This window comes from Mesoplodon densirostris, chromosome 4 (genome assembly GCF_025265405.1).
Source record: "Mesoplodon densirostris isolate mMesDen1 chromosome 4, mMesDen1 primary haplotype, whole genome shotgun sequence".
NCBI lineage: Eukaryota > Metazoa > Chordata > Mammalia > Artiodactyla > Ziphiidae > Mesoplodon > Mesoplodon densirostris.
In genome coordinates this window covers 76,013,272-76,032,489 of record NC_082664.1, presented here as the reverse complement: position 1 = coordinate 76,032,489, position 19,218 = coordinate 76,013,272, and the positions used below count along the sequence as shown (strand labels likewise).

At 47.9% G+C, this 19,218-nt stretch overlaps 1 protein-coding gene across 1 annotated transcript in view; it reads left to right on the top strand.

Moving 5' to 3' along the window:
- Positions 1 to 19,218, top strand: part of LOC132488085 (dehydrogenase/reductase SDR family member 2, mitochondrial-like) — a 170,565-nt gene that overhangs the window by 37,008 nt on the left and 114,339 nt on the right. Inside the window, 1 exon segment of the mRNA XM_060096067.1 lies at positions 6,088 to 6,096. Within this exon segment, the coding sequence (XP_059952050.1) occupies positions 6,088 to 6,096 (9 nt within the window).

The window sequence follows — 19,218 nt, the reverse complement described above, 5'->3', positions numbered from 1 at the left end:
GTGATGCTCCTTTCTGGCCTGTGTGCTTTTAAAGCTGGTTCCTACACTCTTTCTGCTCTCCTTTCTCTTCCTGTCCCTTTCGCATGTATTCATTCGGCAAATATTTATCGAGGACTTGCTATGTGCCAGGCCCTGTTCCAAGCTCTGGGGGTAGAGCTGTGTGATTAAGTCTCTGCTTGTGGTAAGAGTGAAGCATAGTAAAGTGCCTCTCTGCCAACAGTTTATGTTTTTCACATCCTTTGGTGGGGATGTACATTGGTGGTCATGCTCCTCTTTGGTGACCGTACCTGTCACTGAGATTCTCCACCTTTCCTAGATGAGGGCTTCTCACTGTCCCTCAGATGAATCTGCTGCACCTGTCAGGCCTGGACCCTTCCACCAGCTTTCCATGGGCTTGGATGTTCCAACCCACTACAGTCCACTTAGCCATCCTGCCTCCTGGTCCACCAGGATCTGGGACAGACCTCGTAAAATGCCTTGAGGTTCATCTCTGGCTTTGTTATTCTCCTACGATTTTGGTTCTGTTCACTCCTGTGTTTTTTCCCCTAGCCCCTCTGACAGACCACATGGACAGTGATGAGGTCATGTTCTTCCTGTCATTGTTAGCATCCCCCGCTGCCCCAAGCACAGGCCAAAGCTTTCCTTCTGCCTCCCCAGCTCTCTGGGTTCTGCTGACATCCTTCTCGGGCTGGTCCCTCCTGTATATCTGCCCTTGGCCGGATGCCCTTCCCTCCCCCCTCAGAAATGGCCTGAAATCCTAGCTCCCTGTGGCGTCCCCAGGCTCTTCAGCTTCCTTAATGTCTCCTAAGGCTCATTTGTGAATCTGTAGCTGGAATTTCATTGCTGACAGTCTCCTCACTCTCCTGAGTCATTTTCCCTTTAGCGTCTCAGTTCATGGGATCGTGACTCTTCTTGGAACTGTTTGAAATCTTCCCTCCTGAAGCTGGGCGCACTAGATGGCAACCCGTCTTACCTTTTCTGCTGCTCGCCTATTCTCCAAGGGCTTGCTATTCTACAAGCGCTTCTGCACAGCTGGACAGAAATCTTCCCCGCATCACATCTGCCACCACCTCAGAGGGAAAATGCTCACAAAATGAGTTTCTCTGTTTTCACCCAAATGTGATTTTCAGCAGGTGTCCGGTGAGGAGAATTTCTTCTCACTCATCCATGGGCCATTTTGAGCACTTCCTTCAGGCAGGCCCCATTCTCTCCAGCTGGCTGGGAAATTTTGAATCTATCACCCCATCTACCTCTCCTCCAGCCCGTCCCCAAGGACTCTCCAGACTCTCTGCACCCTCCTCAGACTCACAGAGCTCCGCAGAGATGCACAGGGCAAGGTATGCAGAAAGGACGCAGAGCTTCCATGCCTTCTCCAGGCATTGCTCTCCCCCAGTCTCCATGTGTTCACCAAACCAAGCTCTCTGAACCCTGCCCTTTGGGTTTTTATGAAGGCTTCAGTGCACAGTCATGATTGATTAAATCATTGACCACTGGTAATTTTTTTTTTTTTTTTTGCGGTACGCGGGCCTCTCACTGTTGTGGCCTCTCCTGTTGCGGAGCACAGGCTCCAGACACGCAGGCTCCGCAGCCATGGCTCATGGGCCCAGCTGCTCCGCGGCATGTGGGATCTTCCTGGACCGGTGCACGAACCTGTGTCCCCTGCATCGGCAGGCGGACTCTCAACCACTGCGCCACCAGGGAAGCCCTGACCACTGGAGATTTTTAAAAATTAATTTTTATTAGTGTATAGTTGCTTTACAATGTTGTGTTAGTTACCATTGTCTATTTATTCAACTTTCAATCCCTCTCCCCTCCCCAGAGGTCAGGGGGATGGGGCTGAAAGTTCCAACCCTCTAATCACATAGTTGGTTCCCCTAGCAACCAGCCCCCATCCTTAGGTATTTTTCAAAAGTTACCTATTAACAAACTCAGGTGTAGTTGAAAGGGATTTGTTAGGAATATCAAGACACGTTTACCACTTCTATCACTTAGGAAATTCAATGAGGTTTCCCTGGGCTTGGGACTGGTCCAGGCCACACGTTCAGGGCAGCATGCCACCTGAAGCAACCTGATGGAGGGCTCTGAAATGGGGAATCAGAATTTACCAGTGAACCAAGAGCATAAGACTCTTGGGCCGAAGGTTTCAGTCAGTGCAGAGCAGGTTTTATGGGCCTGGAAGAGTTGGGGCCATGGGGGGTGGGCAGTGAGGTGTGCTGAGGAGATGCATACAGGCAGGGCAGGACAGACTGCTTCAGTGGGAAAGCCAGGCCCAGAGAGGTGACTTGCTGGGGTGTCCCACAGCCTTATAATAGCCAAGGCCATGGGCAGAACCTTGCCATTGGATCTCCAGCTCCAGCCCCAAGACCTTCTCCCACACTCCACAGGGGCTGAGTGCAAAGACAGTGAGGGAAGTTGCTAGGCAGGCCAGGCCAGTGCCCCAGAGGCCTGCAGAGAGACACTGAGGGTGGTGCAGAGGGACCACAGGGGCCCCCAAGGAGAGAGAGGCCGCAGAGAGGGGGCGGGAACAGCAGGCTGACAGCAGGGTGAGGGCTGCTGACCCCTCACCCTCCTGCAATGAGTGACAGAAGGTGCTGCCTTCCTGGGTAGGAGTGGGGAGGGGTGTCACCAAGAAAAGAAAAGCCCTATTTCTGTACCCTGAGCAGGAGGCAGGGATTTGAGGCCTGGAGAGAAGAGAACTTTGCTTCCAATAAGGCAACGCTCAGAGAGGGGATTTGCGTGTGTGCGGTGCCTGTGTGTGTGTGTCTATGGTGGGGAGACCTCAGGGATGGGAGGGGCTGGGGGAGAGTACAGGAGAAAGGGTAAGGGTGCAGAGGGAGGGTTTGCACTCGATTTATGGCTCTTGCCCCTTCTTCTGTCGAGAAGCGTCTGGAAAAGCCCGCCCTGGGCTCAAGTTGTCCAGAGCCCTGTGGGGTGAAGGTGTGTCCTGAATGTGGGGGCGGGGAGGGGGAGGGGGAGGGGAGGGGGAAAGGGAAGGGGGAGGGGAAGGGGAGGGGGGAGGGCATAGGGAGCATGAGGAGTGGGGCAAAGAGAAGGGCAGGCCCTCGTGTCCACCACTCACGCTGCCCTCACCTCGCAGCCTCACAAGAGGACAGGCTCCAAGGAAGGCAGCTGCCCGGGTTGGGTGAGGACAAGGACTGGAATTTTTGGGTCTCCCCATCCCTTTCCCCCAGAGTCCTCCTCAGGCCAAGTTTCCAGCCAGAGGCTGTGGATTGTGGATAATCAGACACAAGTGCTTCCTTGGAATAAATAACCTCAGTATTTCTTTGGTTCCTGACAGCCCTTGGGGAGGTACTGGGATACTTTCACCTGGGCTAATAAGTGAAAAACAAAACACCGAGTTTGGCACATGAGTGAGTTCCTGCTGCTTTGCGGGTATTTGTGTGCTGGAAGGCCCCGGGGTGCGGGGCACAGGGGCTAATTAGCTTGTAGTTCCCACAGGAATGGGAGGGGTTCCTCAGGATTGGTCAGGCTCTGGCACTGGGCGCTTGGCATATCCAACTCTACCTGGGAACATTTTTTTTTTTTTTTTTGCGGTACGCAGGCCTCTCACTGTTGTGGCCTCTCCCGTTGCAGAGCACAGGCTCCGGACGCACAGGCTCAGCGGCCATGGCTCACGGGCCCAGCCGCTCCGCGGCATGTGGGATCTTCCCGGACTGGGGCACAAACCCGTGTCCCCTGCATCGTCAGGCGGACTCTCAACCACTGCGCCACCAGGGAAGCCCTCTACCTGGGAACATTTTGTCTGTATTTATACATTTCAAGTTAACCTCTTCATCTCTGATCTCTTAAGAAAGATCTGGAAAGAACTATTAGGGCAAGGGGGAATTCTAGGGCATCCTGGGATGACCATAGGTGAGGATTATGATAAACGGGGGTGACGGCATTGCAGCCTGAGGGTTCTCTGTCTTGTGACCCTTGAGGGTACCCAGTCTTGTTTGGATGTTGGGCTGCCTGGGAATAAAAAGTGGCACAAGAGCCAGACCCTGGCTGTTTTTCTCTTGTTTTTATCCCAGACCACTGTGGTGGTGGGTCCTTTGTCCCACCACAATGCAGCCCTCACCCCTGTGCTGACATCCCTGGCTGCCTCTGCCCGGGTTCCACTTGTGGGGCTGGGCTCACGGGCAGGAGGGCAGCTTGAGGGTCAGTGTCCGGGCAGAGGCTCCCGGTGCTGCACTGGAGCAGAAGGGGTGGTCCCTGGCTGGCCTGAGGCGGTGTCCCTGGGATGAAGAGTCAAACACATGAGTTTTCATGGAGGCTGGGTTCTGTGGGGTGAGGTGAGGGCAAAAATAGGTGAATGCCTGAGGCTATGCTTGGTCAATGCAGAGTTCACCAGTGAAGATCCTCGGTCAGATTTTACCAAGAAGTTGGATAATCCTTTCATCTAAAGCGAATGGTCCTTTTGGCCAAGTAAGCAGTGGGGCAAACATTAGTTGATTAACAGAATAAATGAAAGATTGGGAATAGGATGGGAATGGAGGCCAGAAGTGATCAGGGGAACGGCTCAGAGCTGAGGCTACAGCCCACAGCGTGCCCCGGGGCTTCCTTACATGTGGGGATGGGACACCGTGGGGAGGCAGTAGAGGGACTGAAGGAGCCATGCTGGGCTGGGCTGTTGTGTGTGCCCTGGGTGCCTGGACTCAAGTTTAGAGTTTCCGTTGCCTTAGCCATTGAAGGCCAAAAGGTGCTGTCCCCTCTGCAGGATGGGTCCCTGTGAATCCCAGTGGGTAAAATGTCTCCCTTTGCTGATCATTTTATCATAAATCTTTGATGTTTTCCAATTGCAACCAGAGAGGTTAATTTGTCTACATACGTGCAGCTTGTAAAAGGCAAGGCTGAGATTTGAATTCCCGTCTGTCTCTCAACCACCCTCCATGACAAAGTGATGGCCAGGCTCTGTCAGCCCAGTTCTCTCTGCAGGTCTGTCTTAGTTTGGTTTCTCTTGAAAGCAGAGACAAGGGCTTTTGGACAGGAGATGGGAGGAGGCAGGAGTGAGGGAGGGAGTGATGAGTGATCAGGGAAACAAGGAAAGCCCATACAAAGACTTCCCTGGTGGCGCAGTCAATAAGACTCCGCGCTCCCAATGCAGGGGGCCCGGGTTCAATCCCTGGTCAGGGAACTAGATCCTACATGCATGCTGCAACTAAGGAGCCCACCTGCTGCAGCTAAGACCTGGCACAACCAAAAAAGAAAAAAAAGAAACCTGTACAGGGGGGAGGGTGGCACTGCTTGCCACAGACTCTGTTCCCCAACCCCCAACAGCCCAAGGAGAATATGGAATGCCTCTCATACGGGAAGTGTGCACCCTAAGGCTGGTAGCAGAGCGTTTAACGGAGTGCTTCATCTCCCATCCATCGAGAGCGGCCCCTGGGGTTTATCAACACCCTCATACTTCCAGTCAAAGAGAAAGATGCTTTCTGCAGTGTAGCAAGTCAAGGCTCACAGGTACACCCGCCCATGTCAGAAATCAGGATGAAGGCAAGAGGGGTGAGTCAGGGCACCTAAAGTGTCCACCACAGGTTTCCAGGAAGCAACCATCCAGGGTCTCAGATATGTTTCAAGGACAAAACACTCAACCATTGCTCCAGTGAGGCCCCAGGGAGAAACACAATCTCTCCTCTTCTGCAAATAACAATTAGTCCACTTCCCCCAAGTGATAGCCTTCAGAAATTTTCACTGGAGGCTTTCAAGCCGCCAGATCTCAGATCTATGGTTAATAGTTTGAGCAGTCCACGTGGCTGTCCCATGGGGTTCCCAGAAGAAACCAGAGGATTAAAATGAGGAGAAGGCAGGAAAGGAAGATCTGAGAGGAAACTCAGAATAAACTCATTACACACAAATAGAGCGGGGCTGGGGTCTTTCAACAAGCGAATGTTCTACTTGTCAAAAAATAGAATCATTTAAATGCAACACTTAATATGGTGAAATTTACATATTAACAACTCCCTTTGTTTTTCCCTGAGTAAAAATCAGGACAGTTTAGAATGTGAGGACCTGGGAGGGGAGGAAGGCAGGGCACCCTTTTGTCCCATTTCTGGTGACCCAGCTTCTGGAGACAATTGACAAAAGACACTGGTGGTGAGACTGGGGCCTTAGTGACCTGATACACCTCAGGTGTGGGACTGAGATGTGGAGCCTTGGGGTTTAACAACTGGATATCTCAACAGTAGTCTTGACCAGAGCACTGGGCATTTTGGGTCTTGAGTGTCCTGGGTTAGATTTTTATCATCTAAAGCAAATGGTCCCCTTGGCCAGTTAAACAGCTTATTGAGAGCATAGTTGGCTCACATTGGGAGAGTTCCTTTTATTTTATTTATTTATTTATTAAATTTTTTTTTTTTGCCGTACGCAGGCCTCCCACTGCCGTGGCCTCTCCCGCTGCGGAGCACAGGCTCCGGACGCGCAGGCTCAGCGGCCATGGCTCACGGGCCCAGCCGCTCCGCAGCATGTGGGATCTCCCCGGACCGGGGCACGAACCCGTGTCCCCTGCATCGGCAGATGGACTCTCAACCACTGTGCCACCAGGGAAGCCCGGGAGAGTTCCTTTTAACAGGCATAAGGAAGGAGTATGAGATGCGAAGCAAAAGAAACCATCATCCCTATCACCCAACTTCAAAACAGACCCCAACAGCCCATATCAGATTGAGTCATCTCAGAATCCTCCTCTCACTCCTTTCTTCCCCGTACTCCTGAAGTGCATCAGCTAACTCCACGCCAAACATTTCAGGGAGACTCAGTGCCCCTCTTGCCTTGCTTCACTTGTTGGGGGTTAAGAACTGAAATGTTTCCCAAAGACTGGAGTGGACCAGTAGAGATCTCTTTCGTTATCAAAGGTTCTGCAATAACACACAGGTATATGGGAGGAGGGGAGACATTGTTTTCAGCTGTATCAGCTCACACCTTAGTAGGGAGGCCGAGAGTCCTGTCAGAGGGGGAGAGAGGGTGGCAGGGAGAGGTCCCAGGAGGAGTAGGGTGGGCAGGGACGCTGGCTGTGGAGCACGAGAAGGGCAGGTGTTCTGTCTCTCAACCACGCTATCCTGACTTGCAGTTTTTGCTGGTGCAGCCCGGAACCTGGAGTTGGAATCCTCTGTGGCTGGAGAGTAGACAAGGATAATAGCACCGCCATTAGAGAGTCGGGCCCCCCAGGCCAGTGGAATGGCTGGGGAACTGCGTCTTCAGGAGGGGAATGTCTCCTGACCCCCTTAGAGGAGCTTATTTCCCAGGAGTGTTCCTGTGAGTAAATTTCCAAGGCCAGCATCCTTTCTCCACAGATTCTTTTTATTGCCATGGAGACAGTCTGCGGCTCTGTCCAATGAAGAGTCTGAACAGCAGGCACCATGACAACCTGTGGGGGTTGGAAGGACAGCTCCAAAGCACCTCACAGACCAGAGCAAGGACGGAGGCCTGGGGACAGTATGATTGTCACAAGTGTGGCTGATGAGAGGGAACAGCTTGACTGTTCGCTGCCTTCCTCTCTGTGAGCAGTGAGTGAGGGATGGCTGTGACGGGTGGGTCTAGGGCTGGCGGTGTTGAGGTTTGGGGCTGCCGAAGCCCCATTCTTTTCAGCTTCATTCTTTTTCTGACTCCGTATTTTGCTTACCCCCCGGCCAGGCCAGCTGATATGTGCCTGGAGCCGTGACAAAGCCAGAGCAGGGCAGATCTGTCCAGCCCTGGGTGGGGGGAGGGGGCGGAGAGGAGGAAGCAGCACATTCCTAGGAAATGACCCACAACTAAATAAGTGCTCTTCTGTAGAGATCACCCCACCCTTCCCAGGATTGTGGAGACAAACAACTTGCTGCCAACTTGAAGTGAAACTTCCTAATTCCCATGTTGGGGTATCTTGGCTTTGCCCATGGCAAGGTGTTGGCGGTATGAGGCCAGAGGCCTGTGCACGCTCTCTGCTTGTCCCCAGCATTTGCTCAACTCCTGCTGGAGTCTGCCAGATACAGGTGGGTCCCGTGACCTCTGTGTTCAGCCCAAGGCTGGTTACTTTGCAGAGCTGGGTCAGGAGACTTGCCCACCTCCTTCCTTCCTCCCAGGCTCTCTCTCTATTCTATCCATCCCCTGGCCCTGGGCTTTCTCACTCCCAGACCAGTGCTCTTACCTCACTATTCCGTGGTTGGGTTATTCAAAGAATCAGCCTGTGTCTCTACTGCAGGCCTCACCCTGAAGGGCTAGAGAGGAACAGAGTGGTACTGAGATCTCTCTGTTCCTGGAGTGGCTTAGGAAAGTCACAGACATGACCTAAGGTCTGCTCATCCTGCTGGTGGCTATCCTGGGGAAGGCCACATCTTAGGAGCCAGAAGGTGGTCTGTAAGAGCAACCCTCAGGACTAAACTCATAACCAAATTTTGTTAATAGATGCAACACATGACTCCAGTTCTGGAGGGTCAAGCTCTGTTTGACTCAGTTTTCTCATGTGTAAAATAGAATTAAATGAATTAACAGCTGGGCCTGGTTTATGGTAGGCTTTAGCTGTTATTATGATGTTTTATTACCAAGTCCTCATCCAGAGCTTGGGAACATGACTTACTGTTCAGTTATTCTCTGCAGATGCTCCTATGCCTGCCCAGCAGGGGGGTTGCTTATTTCCATCAACTCCAGGCCTGGGGAGCAGCCTCTGCCCTGCTCTTCCACCGTGTACACCTATTATGTGGAGATTGGTAATCCCAGCCCAGAGCTATTCACCTTCATCTCCCTGGGATCCCCTGCTGGTGTGGTTTGCACTTCAACCCACCTAGATAAGAGAGCATCTCAGGAAGACAATCCTTACAGGTGACGGGGATTACAATTCTTTCTTGTGGCATCCTCCATCTTTTTTTAAAATATATATTTTATTTTATTTATTTGGCTGCGTTAGGTCTTCATTGTTGCGTGCAGGCTTTCTCTAGTTGCGGCGAGCGGGGGCTACTCTTCTTTGCGGTGCGTGGGCTTCTCATTGCGGTGGCTTCTCTTGTTGCGTAACACAGGCTCTAGGGGTGTGGGCTTCAGTAGTTGTGGCATGTGGGCTCAGTAGTTGTAGCTCTCGGGCTCTAGAGCGCAGGCTCAGTAGTTGTGGCGCATGGGCTTAGTTGCTCTGCGGCATGTGGGATCTTCCCGGACCAGGGCTCAAACCCGTGTCCCCTGCATTGGCAGGTGGATTCTTAAACACTGCACCACCAGGGAAGTCCCGCATCCTGCATCTTCTATCCAACAAGCACAGATCACAAGCGTCCAACTGCCCATCATAAGCCCTTTATGTTCTCATGTAACCTAGGGATCAGTTCTGTGTTCAGTGCTCTGATTTGACAGCTGGTGGCCTTACCTCTTTGCCCAACACCTCACCTAGTGCAAGTACATGCCTCCATTTCCTCCAGCCCTCAGCTGTCCAATTAGCCTTTAACCACTAGCAGTGGTTCTTCTGAACCAGTCCACAAGGAATGTCTTACACAAATCACCCAGAGTTTGTCTTCAGAAGCTCCTCCACCCTGGATCATCACTCTTTGGTGCATCCTATCACTGTATCCATGTGATGTCTTTCTCCTCTGCCCATGTCAAAACCTGCTCTTAGGAAGTTTGCAAACTCATTCATTCTGATGGGTAAGTGACTTTTAGATCTCAGTCACTCCAACGTTTAGACAGCTTCCAGGTAGCCATCCTTAATGCTTAATGTGGATTAACTGCATGCTCATATGTTCAATAAACATACCCTGATGATATGCTCCAGTGGATGCTGCTGTAATTATCATCGTCATCATTGTCACTGATAACCATTTACAAGCACCTACTATGTCCCAGGTAAGATAATTGGCCATAGTAGAGTATAGTGCCCAACATCTGTACTGGATCCCTACCCCATTTGTTATGCTAAAATTTCCAGAAGGACCAAGGATTCACATGTAAAGTAATATAACTTGTGTTGCGGCTTATGGACAAGAACACATCTTATAGCCCCATGTATAATAGTAAAAGGCAGGAAACCACCTAAATGCCCAACAATAGGCCATGATTAACAGGGGATGATTAAATAAGTTATAATACATCCATTTATGGACTACTCTGTATCTTTTTTTTTAACGTCTTTATTGAATTTGTTACAATATTGCTTCTGTTTTATGTTTTGGTTTTTTGGCCGCGAGGCATGTGGGACCTTAGCTCCCCCCGACCAGGGATCAAACCTGCACCTCTTGCATTGGAAGGTGAAGTCTTAACCACTGGACCTCCAGGGAAGTGTATCTTTAAAATTAAAAAAAAAAAAATGGGCATAGGTTTGTAACTACTCCAAGATAAAAACTCCAAGATAAAAGTTAAAAGAGAAAAACGCAAGGTGTGGCACAGTGTATAGAGTGTGCTACTGCGTGTGCAATTAGAGGAACATCTATAGAAGGGTGTATGCAGAGGCTATTTTTAGAAGGAAAAAGGAAGTTGACAAGAGTAGTTGGTTCTGGGAGTGGGATTGTTGATCTAGGTAGGAGGATGGCTTACTTTTTATCCTTTAATGGAGTTTGGATTCTTCTTATTCCTCACCACATGTGGGTATTATTTCTTTAGTTAAAAATTTAAGAGATGAGCAAATGCTATGGAATCAGACAGACTTGGACTGAAGTTGAATTTCTATCAATTTCTACCTGCGTGGCCTTGAGTGTGGTACTTACCTTCATCTAGTCTCTTTCTCTGTAGAATGGGGAGTAAGAGCACCCACCTCTTGGGTTGTGGTGAAGCTTAAGGGGGAGAGTGCCTGCGAAGTTGTCAGCGCAGTGCCTGGTACAAAGCAGACCATCAGTTGTTAGGCGCTTTACATAACTGTCTCTAATTACCACTCTGGGTGCAGTACTATTCAACTAAGCTGTGCTCTGTGCGTCAAGCACCCAGCAAAGTCTGGTGATATAAAAGCAGTGGGACAATCAGGCAGCAAACAACCAACCATAACAATCCTGGAACAAAGGATCTCAGAGGAGAGCATGTTTAACTCTGCCCGAGGGGTATAGGGTAGGGGTCCAGGAAGGGTTCACTAAAGAAGCGACATTTGCCATGGGAGTTTTGTAGGATGAGAAGGTGCAGCTCCAGCAGAGAAACCACACGAGGAGAGGCACAGGTGTGAGGGCTTGGTGCCCTCTGTCCTTGCCATAGGAGAGCAGAGTGTGAGGGAGAGGGTGGGGGCAGGACCCTCAGATGAAAACAGTGCTGGGGACAGAGGTGAAGCACCAGTTCCTCTCAACGGCAGTGCCTTGGCCCCTCCTTTTCCTCGTGGCCACCTCCTAGAGATCATCGTCTGTTTCCAGTTGCTGCAGTGGAGTCTGGGGCAAAAGCACCGGGGGCCTTTCTGCAAATGTGCTTTGGAGACTTCTCATTTAGACACAGCCCTTAGAAGTAGCAGCAACATGTGCTCTTTAGGGCAGGCGTGTTTCTATTCCACATGCTCCTAATACTGCAGTCTGTTACCTCTAGACATTTTCCTTCTCTGAAATATTCACACCGAGGACTTGTATGGATGTTCTGTTTTCTCTGTCAATTATATACCTGCCTATAAAATATAGACACGTTTCTCCCTTTCTGGATAAGCAGGGAAGGATCAATGCAGGGAACTGTGATTGAACCAGATGCTCTGGAAGGAGGAAGAGCTGCAACAGCTGATGGGCTCTGGGGGTCACCCTACAGTCAGAAAAGAGAGAGCCCACCCTGATTGTCAGGTGTTGGGTTAGCCACGCGTGGGGAAGAGCTGAGTGTGCAGCCTCCCTCCCTGTCTCCTGGGTAACGAAGCCTCTGGATGACCCTGCCAACAATAATGAGATGAAAATGAAGAGCCCTGCAGTATAATGAGCGCGATAAAAATAGAGACTTGCTGAGTAAAGGGCCGCTGCGGTGGAGAAGCGGGAGGAGGAGACAAGCCTGGAGCAGGTGGACCGGGCCCCCCAGCCAGACTCCCTGCTCTGTTGCTATGACTCTAACAAGCCAAGGCTGGTTAGGGCTCTGTAGGTGGGGTGGTAAGGATGTCAGAGAGGGATTAAAGAGTGGGCCTGAGTGAGCATCCCGAGCAGACTCTATCCTGGTCACTGTGACCCTGAGCTCCACAGGGGATGGACAAGGTGTGGCCAACATGCACGCTGATGGGGGCTGTGAGATTCCTGCCCTTAGCTTGAACCCCTTGCCTGCCAATGAGCATCAATCAGAAAATGCTCTGAGTTTATGTACCAATTTTTTCCAAAACATTGCACCCCTTGTCTGTAGTGTATAGTGTATAGTGTAAGAAGCCTGCTAATTATGCTTACCTTCCCTCCTCCCTCCCTCCCTCCCTCCTTCCATCCCCCTCCCTCCCTCCCTCCTTCCCCCTCCCTCTTCCCCCCTCCCTCTTCCCCCCTCCCTCCTTCCCCCTCCCTCCTTCCCTCCTCCCTCCCTCCCTCCCTTCCTCCCTCCCTCCCCCCCTTTCCTTCCTTCCTTCTTCAGTTGGCAGCTTGGAGTATCTGCCAGGAGAGGCAGCTGCTCCTACAGTAGGAGGACTCTGGGCACTGCAGGGACAGCTGCATGTGACGCCTTCTGGCACCTTGTCCCTCTGCAGTCTTTATTTTTTTAATTATTTTGTAAAAGAAAAATTAAAATTTATTTTTGATATTCAGCCGCAAGAAAGATATCCTCCTGTATGTGACAACATGGATGGGCCTTGAATACATTATGCTAAGTGAGATAAGTCAGGCAGAGACAAGTACTGGTGGCATCACTTATATGTGAAATCTAGAAAAGTGAAACCTCTAAAAAACAGAGAGTAAAGTGGTGGTGACCAGGGGATGGGGGTGCTGATAAGAGTGATGGTGTTTAAGGGTACAAACTTGAAACAAGTAGAAAATAAGCTGTAGAGAGCTAATGCACAGTATAATGAACACAGACAATAATATTGTACTATAATTGTATAATGTGATAAACAGTGCTACATTGGCAATCATATTACCATATATAAATGTATGAAAGTAACACACTGTACACCTTATACTTACAATGTTACATGTCACATTCATTCAATTAAAATATTCACAAAACTTATTTTGTAAGTAATACATGCATATAGTACAAAATTCAAAAGGAACAAAAATTTTACAGTAAAAGTGAATATCCCTTTCTTCTGCCCCCCAAGCCACCACTTCCTAGAGGCACCACTGTTAGCAGTTTCTGTGCAGGTTTCCGGAGATGTTCTAAGCATATATAAGCGCATGTCCCCCCGTGCCCCCCACCAACATGCATTTTTTTTTTTTACATAAGTGCTAAAAACGGTATCAGTCAGAGCCCTGACAGAAAACAGGTGGCACACATACGAGTCATTTGAGTTGACTTTAATGAATGGACTGCTTACAAAAGTGTGGGCAGGACATAGGAGAAGCCCAGGGAGAATGCAGTAACCAGGGCCAGCAACAGTTGAGTGAGATGGCGCAGTGACCCAGTATGAGCAACACAGCCAGCTGGGGTATCCCAGGGAAGAGGCAGGGGCTAAATACCCATTCCATGCTCTCTTCCCTCCCTGTGCCCCAAAGGCTGAACCCAACCTGAGCCGGAGAACAAGAGAGTCTGTACTCTCAGGCAGAGAGTGAGGCCAGAAGGGGAGGATGGGTAAGGAGGGCAAGCTGTGGTATGACACCAGCACGTGCACTCAGCCCCTCCACCTGCACTTAAGAGTCTATCTGTACATCTAGCTTCATTCTTTCTGGTTGCCTAGAGCATTCTACAGTATTCCTGCTCTGGAACACTATACCATATATATATATACTATATACAATTATATATACCATATATAATATATAATAATATATACTATGTAAATATAAGTATATATGGTATATGGGAATTCCCTGGTAGTCCAGTGATTAGGACTTGGCGTTTTCACTGTTGGGGTCTGGGTTCAATCCCTGGTTGGGGAACTAAGATCCCGCAAGCTGCATGGTGAAGGCAAAATATATATATAGATGTTGTAAATATACGTATATGTAAATTATACATATATGTGTGTGTGTGTGTGTATATATATATATATATATATATATATATATATATAAATATATATATATATATATAAAATCCCTCACTGATGGACTTGAAAATTGTTTCCAGTCTTCTGCAAACAATGCTGCAAGGCATATCCTTTTACGTGCTCGTTTCACATGGCACGGATATGTACAGAATAAATCCTAGAGAAGAGATTGTTGGATCAAAGAGCGTATGCTTTTGATAGATACTGCTACATCACCCTGCATAGCCTTTGTACCAATTTACACACATATCAACAATGTATGTGACTACTGTGCAGTGTCTGAACATCTGGGTTACAGAGATGTGAATAAAGTTATTACAGCATCATTCTGGCAGTGTCTGTACCTTCACAAAATGCAAACTTCTCTCTTTTTAAGGAAATTATGAAAATACACATTTCCCCTTTGTTTTCTGTCATTTCTTTCAGATTTATTCAGCAGGGATAAAATTCCTCCACTCCTAAATGGAATTCTACTCCTTCTTTGGGAAGTCTTGTGTCACTTTAAGTCACAAATAACAGCTTCAATTTAGAAGTTAAAAGTTTCCTGTTTATCTTTCTGTGCATGAACAAACCAACTATATATATATATATATATATATATATATATATATATATATATATATGTAAGACACTTAGGAGACAGTTAAGAAACTATATATGTGTCAGGCACCAGGGGACTCCAGAGAATCACCATTAACCCCACTAGGTGTGACTGCATTGCTGCGGCTGCAAGAAAGCGCCCCTGTTCTCTGCAGAAGCAGTCTCAAGTATCTAGAAATATGGAATCCCTGATGTCTGCAAGCTACCCCAAAACACCTTAGAAAAAAAGATGAAGCGAATATACAAACATTAACAATCATTAAATCTAGGTGATGGATCTTCTTACATGCTGAAACACCCTCATAATAAAAAAAACTTAAATGTCCAACCAAGATAATAATCAACACTTCACACTGCATTCTTAGGTAAGACTTCTCCTCCACCTTCCCATCTTCCCCTCCTCCTACTCTCCCACCTCCTCTGGCTTCTGTTCCTCTGGCTGCTGCCCCCATCCCACCCCGTCTGGATCCGGTGGTCACCAATACACCAACAATCGGAACCTCTTCACTCTCCACGTGGTATTTTTGGGAAAATCTTAAAATGGCTCCAGCCTGGCTTCCCCTCTGCTGAGTGGCAAACATTTATTGTATGGAAAACCCTCAACCCTCTAACAAACCCTGGCAATGCAGGTCCCCTGTCCTGTGGACACAGACAGCTTCAGCTTTCTTAGGCCTGATTTAGGCAGGAGTCTCGGATCCCCTCCAACTGCAGATAACACACACCAGGCTCTCCAGTGGGCCCTGGAAACCATCTCTCAATAGGTTTATGTTAGAAGGTAGTTTTCTATCCTTTCCCTGGAGATTGGGGGGTGAGAAAGTATCAGCATTCTCCAAAAAAGTCTCATAAATCCTCCCAATATATCTCTTAGACAATACACTTTCCCCCCACCATGATGTTGAATATATCTTAGCATTATTAAACATTTACTTTCCTTTACATACATTTAAAGTTTTGTCCATATGTACATAGTAGGATTTACTACATTAAAGTCCATTTGTTTATAGCTGTGTTAGAAGAATGTTATTTTATTATCTATTGTTACAGTGGCTTAAACCAGCCAACATTTATTATCTCATGCAGTTTCTGAGGGTCAGGAATCTAAGGCTGGCTTAGTTGGTGGCTCAGGATCTCCCATGAGGTTGCAGTAGAGACGTTGGCCGGGTCTGCAGCCGTCTGAAGGCTCAACTGGGACTGGTGGGTCCACCTCCAGAGGGCTCACTGACGTGGCTGATCCTCAGTTGCTCACCAAGCAGCCTTCTACATAGGGCTACTCAAGACAGACAACTGTCTTTCCCTTGAGTGAGTGAACTGAGGGAGCAAGGGAGAAGCCATGATCTTGGTCTTTTATGGCTAAGCCTTGGAAGTGGCATGCCATGGCTCCTGCCATATTGAAACTGCAGAAATGTGTCTTGGGGGGCTCCAAGGAGCTCCAGTTCTTTATGTCTCAGCACAGAAAGAATTCAGAGAGAGGCAAAGTGATAGATAAGAAGTGCTTTATTAGAATAGGATGCTTGTGAGGCTTACAAGCAGACAGGCGAGCATTGCGCTGCCCTGAGTACTTAGTGGGTTACATTTTTATAATCAAAGGAAAAATGGGAAGGGGGAAAAGACCACTTTCTTCCTCATTCTTTAAAAAAATTAAAAAAAAAATCTTTATTGGAGTACAATTGCTTTATTTATTTATCTATTTATTTTTATTTTTGCCTGAGTTGGGTCTTCGTTGCCGTGCATGGACTTTCTCTAGTTGTGGAGAGTGGGAGCTACTCTTCACTGTGGTGTGCGGGCTTCTCATTGTGGTGGCTTCTCTTGTTGTGGAGCATGGGCTCTAGAGCATGGGCTCAGTAGTTGTGGCGCACGGGCTTTGTTTCTCTGTGGCATGTGGGATCTTCCCAGACCAGGTATTGAACCTGTGTCCCCTCCATTGGCAGGCAGATTCTTACTCACTCTGCCACCAGGGAAGTCCCCTTCTCCCTCATTCTTGAGTAGACGTCACACTTCTATCATCAGCTCCTCCTCCACGTCGGGTGGGGGAGTTTTCTTGCTTCTACATGGTCAAACTGGGACTGTCATGGTGCAATGGAAATGAGCAAAAAAGCGGTAACGTATATTAAAATATGGTAAATCATCTCAGGTTTCAGTATAATGTCACCTTTTCGTTATATTTTTGTTTTTACTGTGTGCAGAGGACCTTGTCCTAGGAATCATTAACTTACTGACCTCACTGGGCAGGATGTGGTTCTCAGTTGCAATTCTTTTATTGTTTTGGGGCATGTCTTCATGCTTCTGTTGCATGGTTTTGCTGATAAGCAAGCCTGCTTGTTTTTGTGGTTAAGCAAACCTGCTTTCTTGGGTGATCATTAACTTACAGGCGTCTCCCAGTTTTTTTTCTCTACTTACAATCCCTTAGTGGGATTAACTGTTTAATCACCTACTTTTTGTCCCTTTACTCTGTCTCTATCAATATGCTATTGGTCACAGAGTTCAACCATGGCACATGTGGAAGGGGACAAGGGTGTGATACCAAGAGGCAAGGTCATTGGGACCATCTTGGAGGTTGCCCACCACACCTATTGATGTCATCCTGCATGTGTCTTAGCTGTCAGTGTAAGTTGTGTCGTGTGGACTCATGACACGCAGAGTTGTATTCTGTGGAGGAGAATCCCTCCAAGGTTTTGAGTGTGTCACTTGGTCACTGGGTACCAGTACTGAGTGGAGTCTGTGTCTCCCAGAGGTCACAGTGATAATAGCACAGGCATTCTCTGCAGTGAGTCTGGGCCAGAGGATAAATCTTCCAGACAGACCCTGCTCTGGGTTCCTAATTTCCCCCCATAGTGTCCAGTGCTCTTTCGTGCCCTTACCATCGAATCTCTTATAAACAGAAGGTCCTGGGGGGCCTGGCATGTCCAGACATGACTGAATCCTAGCAGGGATTAGACTCAGGCAGGTACTTCTAACCGTTCCCCACCAACCCCGAGCACACAAATAAGAGGCTCTATCTACAGGGTTCAAGGTGATAAACGGGGACAAGGTAGCAGTGGAGTTGTGCTCAGGTCGGTGCTTAGAGCATCCATCTCCCTGTCACGGGGGGGTGAATCCTGACACAGGCCGGCTTCCATGGAGGGGAAGAAAAGACACCAAAAGCAAAGGTACAGAGGATATACCTTTCCCCCAACAGAGGACCTTTAAGCAATCTGTGAATTTAGTGGTCCTGCCACACCATGGACCTGATCCCCTAGGAGAAGGAAAGGGAGAGAGAAAGGGAAATTTCTTCTTGAATCTGGGGAGACACTGTCTACTTGGCACTTATACTTACTTAAAACAAATAATGTTTGGGTTTGCATATAGTTTCTTGTAATTTTCACTTGTGTAAATTAGGTTTGCTGGAGGTGAAAAAAAAAATGAGATTCTGGACCATCAGGGCTGAGAACTAAGTCTTGGCTGAGGTGACCCCTGAGGTATTTAACCCTGGGAGTGGCATTACTGTGTTATATCTGGTCTTTGTCTTGGTAATCGGTAATAGCTGTTTGCCGAAAGGCTTACCGTGTCCAGGCACTGTCATCTAATTTAGCCTTCCCCCAAACTCAGAGAGGTGGCATCACTGTCTTTATTCCATGGGTGAAGAAACAGGCTTGGAGAGGATAAACAACTTGCTAAATTATTCCTAAAACTCAGGAGGAGGGTTACACCCTCCTGGGACGAGACAAAGCTCACATCCTAACTGCTGTGATAAATTGTCTCCCATGCTGCTGGAGATGGATTGTTACTAGTGCTTGTCATTTTCTTTACAGACCATTATCAATTGTCCATCCTCAGCAATGCTTTTCATGTTGCTACACTCTCTGGTCGGAAAAGAAAGCACAATCTGAACTGACTCACCCACTTTTCAGGTCATTGGCCTTTCCTGCCCTACCCTCCACTAACAATGGGCTTATCCTTATTAACCTGTTGCTGCAGGTTCTGGTGATGTTGTGGTTTCCACACAGCTCATTCCCAAGGAGGTCATGGTTGAAGCCAAAAGGATAGATGAGCTTTCTGTTTTCGACCTTTCTGAGGCACTTAATTTAAGGCTTGTCTCTTTAAACAACATTGAGCTGGATTTAAAAAAAAAAAAAAAAGCTGATCTGAGACACCCCATTTTTAAATAAGTGAGTTTAGTTTGATTGCATTTTTTGCAATACCTGATGTATTTAGACGTTTTTTCTTTACCAGCCTTTTCTCCCCTGTTTCTCTTTTTCTTTTCTCCATTCTTGCCTTTTGTTGAATTAATGAAGTTTTCTTGTCTCTTTCACTGATCAAAAGTAGTGACTTCTATTTATACATCCATTTTTGCAGCTAGGTAAAACTTTAAAAGCTGTGCATACCTAACTATATTTTTCTATAAAAGTTAAAAGTTAATAAAAATGATGATCCTTCTCCTCCACTAAAGATGTAACATGACTTAATTTCCCTCTGCAATCTTTCCTCTTAAATTCTACATTATAGTTGTCTAGTATTTAAATTCTTGTATGCTTTTACCCTCTCAATAGTTACGATTTACCATCAGTCAAAGATTAGATTTGCCAAAGTGTTTTATTGCGCTTTTGGCCCACTACTGCTTCTTGCATTCT